General features: G+C 40.3%; 1 protein-coding gene across 1 annotated transcript in view; it reads right to left on the minus strand.

Moving 5' to 3' along the window:
- LOC124594744 (pancreatic triacylglycerol lipase-like) overlaps window positions 1–14,687 on the minus strand; it is a 162,360-nt gene that overhangs the window by 102,327 nt on the left and 45,346 nt on the right. Inside the window, exon 2 of the mRNA XM_047133121.1 lies at window positions 5,582–5,649. Coding sequence (XP_046989077.1) covers window positions 5,582–5,633 — 52 coding nt within the window. The 5' untranslated portion in view covers window positions 5,634–5,649. The remainder of the gene's footprint in view (window positions 1–5,581; window positions 5,650–14,687) is intronic.

The raw sequence follows: 14,687 nt of genomic DNA on the forward strand, positions 1-14,687 counted from the left end.
GATAGATGTTATTCAGTAGAACATTTCAAATTTTAATGTCTCTTTGTAAAACAATGTATGTAGCTGTAGGTTTGTTATTTCAACAAGAAACTGATAATTTCAGATTTTCACATTTTATATCAATTTATGCATTTATATATACACTATGTGATCAAACGTATCCAAACACCTTGCTGGAAATTACTTACAAGTTCATGGCACCCTCCATCGGTAATACTGGAATTCAATATCGTGTTTGCCCACCCTCAGCCTTAATGACAGCTTCCACTCTTGCAGGCATACATTCAGTCAGGTGCTGGAAGGTTTATTGGGGAATGGCAGCCCATTCTTCACAGAGTGCTGCACTGAGGAGAGGCATTGATGTCAGTCGGTGAGACCTGGCACAAAGTCAGAATTCCAAAACACCCCAGAGGTTTTCTGTAGGATTTAGGTCAGGACTCTGTGCAGGCCAGTCCATTACAGGGATGTTATTGTTGTGGAACCACTCTGCCACACGTCGTGCATTATGAACAGGTGTTCGATCATGTTGAATGACACAATCACCATTCCCGAATTACTCTTCAACAGTGGGAAGCAAGAAGGTGCTCAAAACATCAATATAGGCCCGTGCTATGATAGTGCCACGTAAAACTACAAGTGGTGCAAGCCCCCTCCTTGAAAAACATGACCACACCATTACACCACCACCTCCAAATTTTACTGTTGGCACTACACATGCTGGCAGATGACTTTCACCGGGCATTCGCCATACCCAGACCCCGACATCATATCGCCACATTGTGTACCATGATTTGTCACTCCACACAACGTTTTTCCACTGTTCAATCATCCAATGTTTATGCTCCTTACACCAAGCGAGGCGTCGTTTGGCATTTGCTGGTATGATGTGTGGCTTATGAGCAGCCACTCAACGATGAAATCCAAGTTCTCACCTCCAGCCTAATTGTCATAGTACTTGCAGTGGATCCTAATGCAGTTTGTACTTCCAGTGGATCTTAATGCAGTTTGGAATTCCTGTGTGATGGTCTGGATAGATGTCTGCCTATTACACATTATGACCCTCTTCAACTGTCAGCGATTTCTGTCAGGCAATAGATGAGGTCGGCCTGTACATTTTTGTGCTTTATATGTCTCTTCACATGTCTACTTAACTATCACATTGGAAACAGTGGACCTATGGATGTTTAGGAGTGTGGAAACCTCACATACAGACATACGACATAAGTGACACCCAATCACCTGACCACATTCGAAGTCTGTGAGTTCTGTGGAGTGGTCCATTCTGCTCTCTCACGATGTCTAATGACTACTGAGGTTGCTGATATGGATTACCTGGCAGCACAATGTGTCTAATATGAGAAACGTATGTTTTTGGAGGTGTCCAGATACTTTTGATCAGACAGTGTATGTAAACTAATGATTTGCATATGTGAACTAAATCTATGGTGATGTCCACACACACACACACACACACACACACACACACACACACACACAGTGCTGCTTTTACATTATTGTAAAATGCTGCACACTGTTCTGAAGAAGATTTTACACTTCTACACTTCTACACTTCTACACTTAACAGCAAAACCATTATGCCACTTGCTCACTGTGATGCTGGATGACACCTGGTGGCATTTTAGGCATGATGTGGTAAGGAGAGCATGTAAGAGGAGCAGAGATAGATGGGGAATCACCCTAGTGAAGATATGGGCTCAAAATGGGGAAATGTATTGAGATAAGAGTCGACAAAGGGCAGGTTATTATTACACAGAGTCTGTGAATAACTATTTCAAAAACAGTGAAGCTGGTCCAATGTTCACATGGTACTGTCATGAGCATCTACGGTAAGTGGCAGAAGAACGTGGAACTACCACTGGGCGCTAAGCGGTAAGACATCCATGACTCTTTGCAAAATGTGGGGTTCTGAGACTTGTCTGCTCTATAACAAAAGATACATGGTGATCTGTGGTATCTCTGCCAACAGAGCCCAATGCTAGGGCACACAGAAGTGTTTCAGAGCACACTGTTTAAGGTATACCGTTGAACATGGAACTCCACAGCAGACAACCTCTGTGTGTTCTCATGTTGACCCAAAGACATCCTGCAGTGGGCACAGGACCATCAGGATTTGACCGTGGATTGTTGGAAACGTGTCTTTCAAATAATCATGTTTTCTGCTAAACCAGGTCGATTATCATCTCCACAAATGCCCATCGTCAAGATAAACGGCAACTCCAAATATGCACCATGGCTTGGGCACAGGCCAGTGGGAGCAGTATTATGCTACGGAAAACAGTCTCCTGTGCATGGGACCTGTAGTAGTAACAGAACACATTTCAGCTGCGGACCATCTGCGTCCCTTCATGCTTCACATCTTACCTGAGAGCAATGTCATCTTTCAGCAGTACTGGTGCTGTATTGTGTACCAAATCTGGACAAACAAGCTATTAAGCAGGTGTTCATAACATGTTGGCTCATTGATGTAACTGCAAATGTTTCTTAAAAATTTTACGGTATGGAACACATCCCCAATAGAAGCTGTATACACTAAAACCAAAAAGCTAAACAAAAAAATAAAAAAATAAAAAAAAATAAAATGGAATTAGGAAAGTGAGCACTGAGTGTAAATGTATATCAAGATTCTTGCACAAATCAATTGTCCCAGCTGTATATGAAAGGAGCACTCCTTGTTTCAAATGAGGATGTTATTCAACAATTATGAAAATCTTTACTAGACCTGTTACACTCAGTTTTGTTTGCATTTTATTTGTGAGCAATGTGTGGTCTTTTAACAGCCCACTACTTCATCAATGTGGAGATGAATTCAGAGAGTGCTGGTGTTAATATAGTATGGCTCGAACAAACACATTTGGCAACCACCAGCTTAGGTGTGGCAAGAAACATATCTTGTATGGCTGGCCATTAGCCCTCTACTGGAAATAAAGGCTCAGCACAGCACACACATCCACCAATTGAATTTTCATTACTAAACCCATAGTTACACCAGTTCTAAACTACAGTTATTGCCTCACTTTCTGGACCTGGACTTCGATTTTGAAACTGTGAGTGCTGCATAAGATTATTCTGGCTTTCATTCATCAGAAGTTATTCAGGCTCATACTGTTCATAGTCTTAATGTGCACTCTCTAAACATTTTAAGCTATTGATTTAGTGTTGCTCTTGATTCCACACACTACATGGTTCACAGCAATTACCTACCTATAGTAGATTCAGTGAGAAAAATATCCCTGACAGCTAACAGCAATGTTGCCAGCTTTCAACTGCCAGGCTCAAATGGCTATATGCAAAAACATTACTCATATATAGAGCTGCAACAACACTGAGATATTGCCATAGAGACATATATAAAACAGCATTGCTGACTGGCTGTAGTAGAGGAAAGCCCACTGCAACTGTCAATTATCTTCTTTCTCCAACTCTTCAGTAGGTTAGAGTCAGGCTATAGCACTTAATTCTCTTTGTGAAGTTTACATTGTAATGCCACAAGGAGGCCATTTGTATCCTGTTTTTCAGGGTAGAACCTTTTCAGAGACTGTACTCTCCATGAAGTGTTATTTCAAAGCTTTGCCAATGATTCTGATGATTGTGAGACACAGGAATGTTCATAATTCCAGTGCAAGGTTGGTAAAGAGTATCATATTGTAACAAAATCAGTATCTGATCTTAACTGCATTATGAACTCCAACATTTGCAACATCATCTGCAGAGTTTATACTGTACAGTCTTCATAGTTTCCTACACTGCTCGCATCGTTCTAGTATAAATGTCAAAACCTACGTTGCATGCACTAACACTTTCCAAACTTGTACCAATAACTCTTCCTTCCAACATGTCCTAAGTCTTTCATGTTTCTATCATTCATCATGAATATGGGGTTGAGCCACAGTGTAAAAACAGTGAATGATTATGCCTGTGTGAGCCCTGTGAGTTTAATAGTTATTTGGTAATTCATTTTGTCTGAAAGCTCAACTGGTGATTATCATGTACAAACTTTGTGGCCAATCAGCAAATGTCCAATGAATATTGTTTATTTTTCGTGATTAGGCATAGGAGACCTGCTCTTGCACAAGGTGACAAGGGTGGAGCCTTTGAAGGTCTCAGTACCTTAATGAGTAGTGATTTATTCTAAAATGGAACTAATCTCCATAAGTTAATTATAACCAATGGAGAACACTACTGCTCAATTCCTGCTTTATTCTGTAATCTGTCCTCATTTAAATTATTATATTCCATTCTAGATTTGTTCTTTCCTCTTTCTTTGTGGACAGTTAAACAGGGCATGGTGAGGTGCTACTAAAGGAAATATCAGCTGTATTATACAGGCATGACATAAAGACAATAATGGGCCGCAATCCATCTTCAACTTTGTATGATATCAGCTGACAGCAAGAGGAGCAGTCTCATAACGGAAGCTCACCTCTATTGTAGCTCATTAGCCTTTTATAATTCTGACCTTTGGCACCAGCAAAACAAAAGGAAATGCAAAGTGGACATTTTTTCCTAAAAGCTTGAAACAGTATTCAATTGGTAACTGGTCATTTAAGGCCATAAAAACTAAAATGGTAATATAGGTTGATTTGATAAAATCTTTCTTTTTTCATATCTACTTACATTAAATTGAAGATATATCTTGATGCAAATGTTGTAATAGTACGTGCATTTCCCAGGAAAGTGAAGATCAGGCTAGAACCCTGGTCTGACAGTTTAAATGTTACAGACAATGGTCCCAGGAGTAATATTTAATTTGGAAACATCAAAAGGCTGTACCTATCCTTTTCTCTAATCTATTCTCCTAATCTCCTACCCTTTTCTCCAATAAGGCACCACTATTCGAGAAGATTTTCATGGAACTCAGACAATATGAGGGTCACTTAACAGATTGACCCTCTTATTCAGGCTGTTTAACAGCTCACAGTCTTAGCTGGGAATACTTACATTGTCTTGTTTCCTGTGCCTTTGCTCAGATTATCTTTCATTTTAGATATGTTTGGCTCCACTGATGGGTCACTGATAATGCAGTTTTATTCTTCACAGTGACCATCTATCCCAGAGGTGAGTAAAAGATATTTGTCCATTTTTTCAATGGGTCTAAGACTTATTTCAACCTTCATTATGAGATTAATTTTTGTAATTAATTATTCCTCTCTGTTATAAAAAGACTCATGTTCCTTCCAGTACTCATTTGACAAAATAATGCAAGAAGTAATTTTATTTATATTTTGTACACAGATATATATCTACATCATAACAAAACACCTCAAAACCTCTTTAAATGCAAGTTCAACAGATTTTTACATAATTATATTACTTTTGTGTTACATACATATTGGCTGGAGTCCACCAATTTTGACTCAGATTTTCATATTGTCTGTGTAGAAATAGTGTCTCAAAGCAATTTGTCATATCTAAGTCATTCACTATGTTTATAACACAGGACATAAACAACAACAGCAACAACAAACTACTACTACTACTACTACTACTACTACTACTGCACTGTGTAACAAAATTTTTTGAAATCACAGAGGCACGACAAAGCTATTCTCATTGTACTTACATTTTATAGTGCATATTAGCATCAGTGTAATTAGTGATCCAGATGGCTTCATCTTCTTTAAGGAGTCTCTGAAACATACAGGACTGTTTTATTATTAATACTTCCCGTGAAATTTACAGTGGTACTGTTACTCACTTAAATCAAAATAATCTCTTATTTTAATGTATAGAGTAATTGAGGCTATCAGTTGACCAAGAGTGAACGACTGCAATGTTCACTTTCCAAATAGAACCATTTGAAAAATAATTTTACTTGATCTCATTTACAAGGTTCTGAGTTTTATTTTTACTTGTTTATTGTTTGGACAAGGACCAGTTTTAAGGCCCAAGCAATACAACTAGCTGCTTGGGGCACCCCCCTGGAATGCATTCCAACACTTTTTGCACAATAAACCAGTTATTCTGGGCAACCTATGTATGAGGCATTACCAATTAACACTTCTTTACCTCCAACTCCAGACCTATGTGGAGATGTAGAAGTAGAAAAAGAAAAAAAGACACACACACACACACACACACACACACACACACACAGCTGGCCGCAGAATCTTACAATTGCAAGACCTCATTCACTTTGTGTTCCTTGCAGGAGTGTCAACAAGCACAAAACAAAATGGCAGCGTTTGATTATGTTAGCAGGTCAGGCACAAAGCAGAACATCAACACTTTGTGTGAACTGGGTAGCTAGCATCAGCAGGAGCTTAGTGAGGCAACATGGCAGAAGTATCAAGTCGCCTCCTTACATGAAGTAAGAAGCCGCATCGCTAACACAAGAAGGCGTCCTGAATATTTTTACGGACCAGTCTGGTGGTGAAAATAGATGCATTAAGCAAATCGGGCATGATATGAATCGCTGATACATTCATATTAGGAAAGCCTATGCGGTCATGACAAGTGATGTTGGGTCAACACCAGCCGATATTTCACACTATAAATACTCCATAAATACTCCGCATTTGAGTTCAGAAGGGAGATGGTCAGAAGGATCAATGACGTACAGGATGTGTCCACTCAATTTTCTGACATGATATTGAGCTGGGTGTAAGTCTATTTTAGATTCCCTGCTCGTGCTCAACACCACCAACAGCCACTGGAGAGATGTCTTCCTCTCTGTAAGCACCATTCATGAGTTTGGAACTGCTGACAGCTTCCAACGCAGATGGGAAGATGAGGAGGTGTTCCGTGTTGACTTGGGCCAGGACACCAGTGTTCCTGACGCTTCAGTGGAGCCATGGGGCCTACCTGCACAGCAAGCCAGGGTCGGCACACTTCCCAACCAAACGGCAACCATCTTCACGGTTCAGAGAGCATAAATGAGCCACAGCTGCAGGAGGGGATCGAGGACCTGGTAGGCTGGCATGTGTAAGCCACATATACATGCCCCACCTCCTTCAAGTGCGGAGGGTGGAGACGCAACATCGTCTTCCTGAGTAGCTGCTGTGCAGTCTCGGCACACCCACACAAGCAGCGACAGAAGACCACCATAGCCTTGCTAAAGGAAAGATGTATTTGCAGAAATAAATGGTTAAAAGTCACTCTTCTTTTTGTGCCCACTGGCATACACATTTTACAACTACCTCCTCTTCCCTGAGGAACCAGCAAGTGGAAAAGTGGCAAACTGGACGAGTGCCTCCTGACACATCATCCATCTGCCACGCCTTCCAATAGTCGCCACCTGCCAGATCCTCAGGGAAGAGGAGGTGGTTGTAACCTGTGTTCACCGGTGGGCACAGTAAAAGAAGAGTGACTTAACTATTTATTTCTGCAAATACACCTCTCCTTTACCGAATCTACGGCGGTCCTCTGCTGCTGCTTGTCCAGATGCACCATGACTGCATGGTAGCTACTCAGGAAGACAATGCTGAGTCTCCACCCTCCACACTCTAAGAAGGTGGGGCATGCATATGTGGCTTACACATGCCAACCTACCAGGTCCTCAATCACCTCCTGTAACTGTGGCTCATCTCTGCTCTCCGAACCATGAAGGCAGTTGCCGTTTTGTTGGGAAGTGCGCCGACCCTGGCCTGCCATGCAGGTAGGCCCTGTGGCTCCACTGAAGTGTCAGGTATGCTGGTGTCCTGGCCCAAGTCAACATGGAAGACCCCCAGGCCTTCCCATCTGTGTTGGAAGCTGTCAGCAGTGCCAAACTCTTGACTGGGGCTTACGGAGAGGAAGACATCTCTCCGGTGGCTGTCGGTGGTGTCGAGCACAAGCAGGAAATCTACAACAGACTTACACCCAGAGTCAATACCATGTTACAGAATCAAATGCACACATCCTGTACATCATCGATCCTTCTGACTGTCTCCCTTCTGAACTCAAATGCTGGAGTATTTATAGTGTGAAATATCGGCTGGCGTTGAACCAATGTCACTTGTAATGACCACATAGGCTTTCCTAATATGAATGTATCAGCAATTCATATCATGCCCTATTTGCTTAACGCATTTGTTATACCAACAGCCTGGTCCGGCTTTTTACTTCATGTAAGCAGGTGATGTGATACTTCTCAGTCGTATTGCTTTACTAAGCTCCTGCTAATGCTAGCTATCCAGTTTGTGCAAAGCACTGATGTCCTGCTTTCTGCCTGATCTGCTAATACGATGAAATGCTGCCATTTCATTTTGAACTTGACACTCCCACAAGGAACTCAAAGGGAACAAGGTCTCGCAATTATGAAATACTGCAGCCAGCTGCCTGATACAGAGTTGGTACCTAACAGCAGATTTGATTCCACAGTTACAAATTGTACAAGTCAGGAAATGGCCAACATCACTGTGAACTAAGTGGCCAATGTTCAATCTTTTCTCAAGGTAGGGTTCTGGTCAACCAGTTTGTGAAGTTACAAAGACAGATATGCCAGAATGAAAAGATAAATGAAGAGTGGATGAATAGGTATAATTTCAATCTGTATGCAATCTATATATTTTATCAATCCCACTTATAAAAAATACAATCTTTATACAATATATTCACTTTATAACTTTCTTGATACAACCAGTATTCCAATTTACAACGAGTGAAGCTTTGACATTTGGAATTACACAGTATTTTCTTATTTCTGAATTTTCAGCAATTTGTGGTGCATTTAATAGAGCAATTGCTTGATTATATCCTTGGCAACTTGCTAGTGACTGAGAGATTGCAGGGCACACTCACTTCTGATTTGGTGTAGGGAATATGATCTAGGGCGATTTGACTTCATACATTCTGATGAAATGGTGGGCAGCAGTTTATGGTCTTGTTTGCATGCTCTAGGGAAAGAAATACGGTAAGCTTTACCTGCGTTCAAAGAAACAAGGTGCAGACTTAAACGACTGCAGTAAAAGCACAGCGTTGGTGGGGCGACGAAGCACTTTTTTCTGGAGAACAGTGAGACAGGCCATGCCGTTGTTGCATTGTGCAGAAACACATTAAGCTTTGGCGCCAGACGTCCAGGTATATTGCCTAGCACCGAAAAGTCGCTGACAGCGCATTGTAGGCCTTGTTAGCGAGCAAGCTGCCAAAAGAAATGTAAACATTCTGCAAATGTCCATGGGACAGGAAAACTGGCACCCAGATGTGCAGACTCTGTTTCAAAACATCTTTTGTCAATGCGAGTTTGTGGCCGTTCTTTGCAAACTTTGAAATGGACGCAACAGGGGAAATAACAAGCTGTTTATGGAGGGCTGTACTTCCACGCTGTATTGTGTTAGCAAAAGACATGGCAAACTTGTGGGAAAGAGGCCACGAAACTGAATTTTTTCCGTTTTCTGCCAATTAACTTTAAAGTCTCTGATCGGTTGAATCAGTTTGAAGTGCAAAGACCAGTCTCCGAGCTTAGAATGCCGGGCTCCAGCTCATGATTGGCTTGTGCGAAATTGGGGGAGGTCAAAAAAGAGAAATGTGCTTTTGAAACCGAGCTGAGGAGGAAACACTGAGAAAAGGAGATTAGCACTCTGGCACAAATCTCTTGTTCTGGCACTTCGCTAGTAAAGAATTGCAGGTCTCTACCTAAACAGTGAGACTTGTGTCCTTTGTTAGAGCGCAACTTAGGGCCTGTGCCAGTCACCTTCTGAACCGCCAGAAGTACTGCTTATATCATCATGGTCACAACAAGTAACGCGTGGGGGTACTTATTTGTCTTGAGTCGGCCGTCTAAACATTTGACGTATTCCGACACACATAGTCGTGGCATGGAGTCAAATTGGTTTGGCAGACCAGCAAACGGGTCCACCTGCACACTGGAATCCATCGCAGTTTCAGAGGCTCTTAGGGAAGTACCTGCGTTCTGAATTAACCAAATGCGAGACCGCGTACTTGCATTTTTCGGGAACGCGCATTTAATAACAGATTGCCACTGTCCATGACTTCAGTCGCCGAACACATCGCACTGTGCTGCCTTGACCAGTAGGATGGTAAAGTATTCACTGCTGCAATGTAGGGCTATAATATCTATTACTCAGCACCCTGTTCTTTCGAACCATATTTTTCCTTTTTTTTTGTATGGTAGAATATAGATGTTTGGTGGTGGCGTAGTTTGATGCCATAACCTGGATTCACGTGTATGAAGTGAGATAGAGTGAGTAGTGTTCTGGTTAGTGCCATGTGTCGATCCCCAGCAGAGCACTTTGTCCACCATAGATCCCATTTTAGTAAGGCTTTTGTTAAATAAATATTTTTTGTATGATGTTTCTTTAATAATTTTGTTGTCTTCTCTTGTTCAAGATCAATAAATTGATTGTGAATTAGTCTCCAACTTCTCCCCGAGTTCTGATTAACAGTCCTTCACATTTTTATGGCAGTCTAGATCAGAAACGTAAGGAGTAGCTTTTTCATTTGGTGTCCACTGCGTGGACCTTTTACTACATTAACAGTAATCTTCTTTCAATTTTGAAGTCAATATGGTTCACAATGATTTTTCTTCTTTGGCCACAGATTCCATGCAGAACAAGGGATCAAGAATTATATTCTTAAGTAGTAAAAGGAATCATACAGATAACAGAACTGTAACAAATACAGCTACATGCCTCCCTTTTGTTTTTTTTTGTTTAGTAACCCACTTGTGTCCCTTTACACATTCAAGAGAAAAAGACGTATACTGATGCTACCATGAGAACATTGCTGCCACGTCTGCTTGCAACTTACACTACCTGACCATAGAGAAGCACAATCACCTTGTTCGCTGCCTCCATCACGCAGGCACAAAGACTGTTGCCAACCCATCACTACAGCAGTGTTCTATTGGTCTGTAAGTGCTATTGTTACATGCTAATACACTGTTCTGATTTTACTTGTCCAGCACTTCTGTGAAATGCTCAGTTTTTTCATAAGATAGTAATACAAAGTATTAAGATTGATAGAAATTACATACCATGGTTATCTATCTAACATCATCATTATCATTCTGTGATGTGCATGTGATCATACTTACATCTTGTTTGACAGCATGGAAATGCTGTCTTTGTTGCTAGACATACAAGCTAGTCTTGGTCTACTTTAAACCACCCATTAGAGATGCCACAGAACTTAAGTCAGCAATGTGATAAACAACAGCAAAAGTTTAATTATTCAGCTGTCTCTTGCTTGAAAACACATTCTAATATGATGTTGCATTCATTATCGTTCATGTGGTTTTACATTAAAATCATATTTGCCTGCTCACAAAAGAAATATCTCACCACGGTTAAGGAACATTTATTAGATAACTCACTCCTGCTGCCGCCGCCGCCGCCGCTACCACAACTATACATGTGAAGCAATTAATGCAGACAGCCCTTAAATGTACACAAACATCAAATGTAAACCTATACCCAAGGCAACACATCACTGAAGATACAGTGCATCCCCAGAGTCTCTCCACAGTGGTGTGCTCTGCTTGTCTCACCTTGTGGGATGTGTAAGGTTGGCAGCACATTCATAACTTTGTATAAGGTAGGGGCTGAGATTCACTACTGGTGGCTGCAGTTATGATGGGAGATGGGATTCAACATTTTTATTATTACAATTAAAACAATGAAATTAATTAATTATATTAATGACAGCTAAATACACTTTACTCACCAGTATCACAGTAGGTGCTGAAAAGGTTTTCCTCTTTCTTGAAGGCATAGTTCAACATGTTTACATTTATTTACAGAGACCTTCACCAATATTTCAGATGTAATTGAATGCAGATAATCAATTTTCACTGTCTTCAGTTCATCTATTGTCTTTGGGTTATTTTGATGAACAAATGTTGTAGCCATACCCCAAAGGAAACAGTCAAGCAGATACAGATCCAGAGAGTGCAAGTGCCAGAGACCTACCTTAATTACTCAGTATTCAAAGATTTCTCCTAAAAGTCATGGGGATTGGTGTGCTGTATGAGTGGTAGCTTTGTCTTGTTGGAAAAGTGAATGACTGATATTTTCATTCAGCAGGACAATAAATGGATAAATTGTCTGGGAACAATAGACATCGGAAGTAACAGTGGTATTAGAAAAGATTGGCCCTATAATTTACATTTACATTATGGCAACCCACACTCCAATTTTCTCTGTGCGCAATGGCATTTCTCTTGAGGCATGTGGATTTTCTGATGAGCAAATTCGTGAATTTTGGGAATTAACACCAATTCCTTGTCAGTTAAATTGCTGAAACCAATCACAAAACACTATTCCACTATTCATTTCACATGATCCACACAATTTAATTGTTGCACAGCAGTAATTTTATACAGAGCTGTGATAGTGGTCTTATGTGCTGTTGAAGGAGACACTTTAGCCTCTTGCGATAATCTCCCACTGATCTTTTTGGACTTTGCAACATCTTGTCCAAAATGTCAAATATTCTGTCCTGTTGAAATTATGGGCCTACTAGTTTGTGTGTCTCATGACCTGAACCTTTTGTCTGGAATTTTCTAATTAAATCATGTACAGCATCACAATGTGGACACCTCAAAGCAGCAAAACACAATCTAAATTGCCACTTCACAGGCCCCATAAAGTTTCCTCCTGCACAGAAGACCTCTTCCACTACAAATGCCCTCTCTGCGACAGTAATCATTCTCACTACATTCAGCTTACACAAGAACTAGACAATAACACAACTAACAGCTGCAATTCACATGCAACACTACTATCTCAACTCTACCACTGCACGTCCTGCGGGTCCAAAAAACACCCACATGTGACTCTTGCATGTGCTGCCAACCTTATACACCCCACAAGGTGACACACACGGGGCTCACCACTGTGGAGAGATTTTGCAGACGCATGGTACAACGAGTGCTTCGGCCTGTTGATTTGCATCAATCCAATCACAAGAGGAATTTTAAGTATTGATTGCAAGCTTCAATTGCTGAATGTTGCTGTGCTCTGAATGTATTGACTAAAAACTTTCATTATAACTCTCAAATGGAAAATTTTGATTATATGTTTATATGGCTATGCCCATTTTGTCTTGTTTTAGTGTGAGCAATACACCCACAAAGTTTTAAAAATATTTCTGGGAAACTATAACTTTTAACTTATTTCTTGTTTCTAAACTTTTGAGGAGTGCTAGCAAATGACACTTTATGACTATGTATTTTTACTGATGACAATAGAGAGTATTGCAATTGTATTTTGTATTTTTATGTTTCAGATTTATAATGTTTACTTTCAACATAACATTATTATTACAACATAACATTATTATTACACGAATAATAACACCCTCTCCAATTTTTTTTATTTTTATTTCCTAAGTAGTTGTTTATTTTTTTGGATACTTGCCGAATCTTATAATTTAAAAAACGTTATGAGAATACGATTTACAATCATTAAGTCTCGAAAAAGTATGGCAAAAAATATTTAAATTTAAAAAGTTGTATTTCGTATAGCCTAATGATTCATGTGTACACTTTAAGTACCATAGTAATCTACCAACAATAAACATTCAGTCGTTAATTAACATCATTTGGCATATAAAACATTTTGTATGTCTCATACAAAATTCAGTTCTTGGGGCATGACATTTTTTAGTTCAATGAGTATGTTGTACAGAATGGGCAGTGAGGTCATCAGTCCCTTATTCAAGGAACAGTCCATCTGGAATTACTGAACTGATTACATTGTGATAGTATGCAGGAGTGCTAAAATCAAGGCCATAAAAGCAACAGTAATGTCAGAAATGAGAAATAGTTGCACAAGATATAAAATATAGTGGTCAGCCAGAGAGCAGATGAGGTCCCCTAGTACTCATCTGCAGTAAAGGCATCCCCCCCCACCACATCTAGCCCATCGACCTGGCACAGGTAAAGGACTGACAGAATAAATAATTCTTTCAAACTGGGTGGAGAGGTAGACCACAATAGTTAACATTAGGAGGTTTAAAATGTGATGAATGCATGTGGGACTGACAATAGCAAAAACAGGTGAGAAAAATAACCAGGTCAGCAGGAGGGTGGGTACAATCTAGTGTCCCTCGTGTTCAGCATGCAGTGAATGGTGTCCCCTCACAACTAATCCTTTATTGCAAGAGTGCTTATAATGAGAAGAGAACACACTGTTCTTTCATCACTGACTAGTTTTATGCTAAAGAATTCTTAGGATCTTGTGTTATGCTATATGAAGAAGCACTCCTAAAAAGTAAAACAGGGTGCAGCAGAAAAAAGTGCTAACCACATCTGAAGTTGATTAAAAAAACAGAGTAAAAGAGCGATGTTGGGGTGGCAGGGAGTTTGGCCAAGCGTAACCACTAGTCCGGCAGAAGTACTAGCCCACTGATGGCAATAAAAAAGTGTGTTCACACTCAGCATGGAGCCCTGATGGTGATTGTTCTCTTGATCATATGTAGAGCTGAGTGATGTACCAACTCTTACCTGAAATTAACAGGAGATAAAAAAAGACAAAAATTGTTGAGGAGCCTCAAAATATCCAGTCATGGAGGGTAAGTAAACTGTGATGGTGGCACAGTGCCATATTCATTATGTAGGTGAAAAAGATTTCTATGAGATGGAATTTAGAAAAAGCCTATCAGGTTGCTATTTCCAAAATAACCAGATGGTCAGGTATGGGTCATCTTCCCTGGAAACTACACCTATAGGAGAGCAAACGGCCCCATGATTGGAGAAGCCAGCATAATCATCAGACTACTATTCTTTC

Source organism: Schistocerca americana, chromosome 2 (assembly GCF_021461395.2).
Source record: "Schistocerca americana isolate TAMUIC-IGC-003095 chromosome 2, iqSchAmer2.1, whole genome shotgun sequence".
NCBI classification, from domain to species: domain Eukaryota; kingdom Metazoa; phylum Arthropoda; class Insecta; order Orthoptera; family Acrididae; genus Schistocerca; species Schistocerca americana.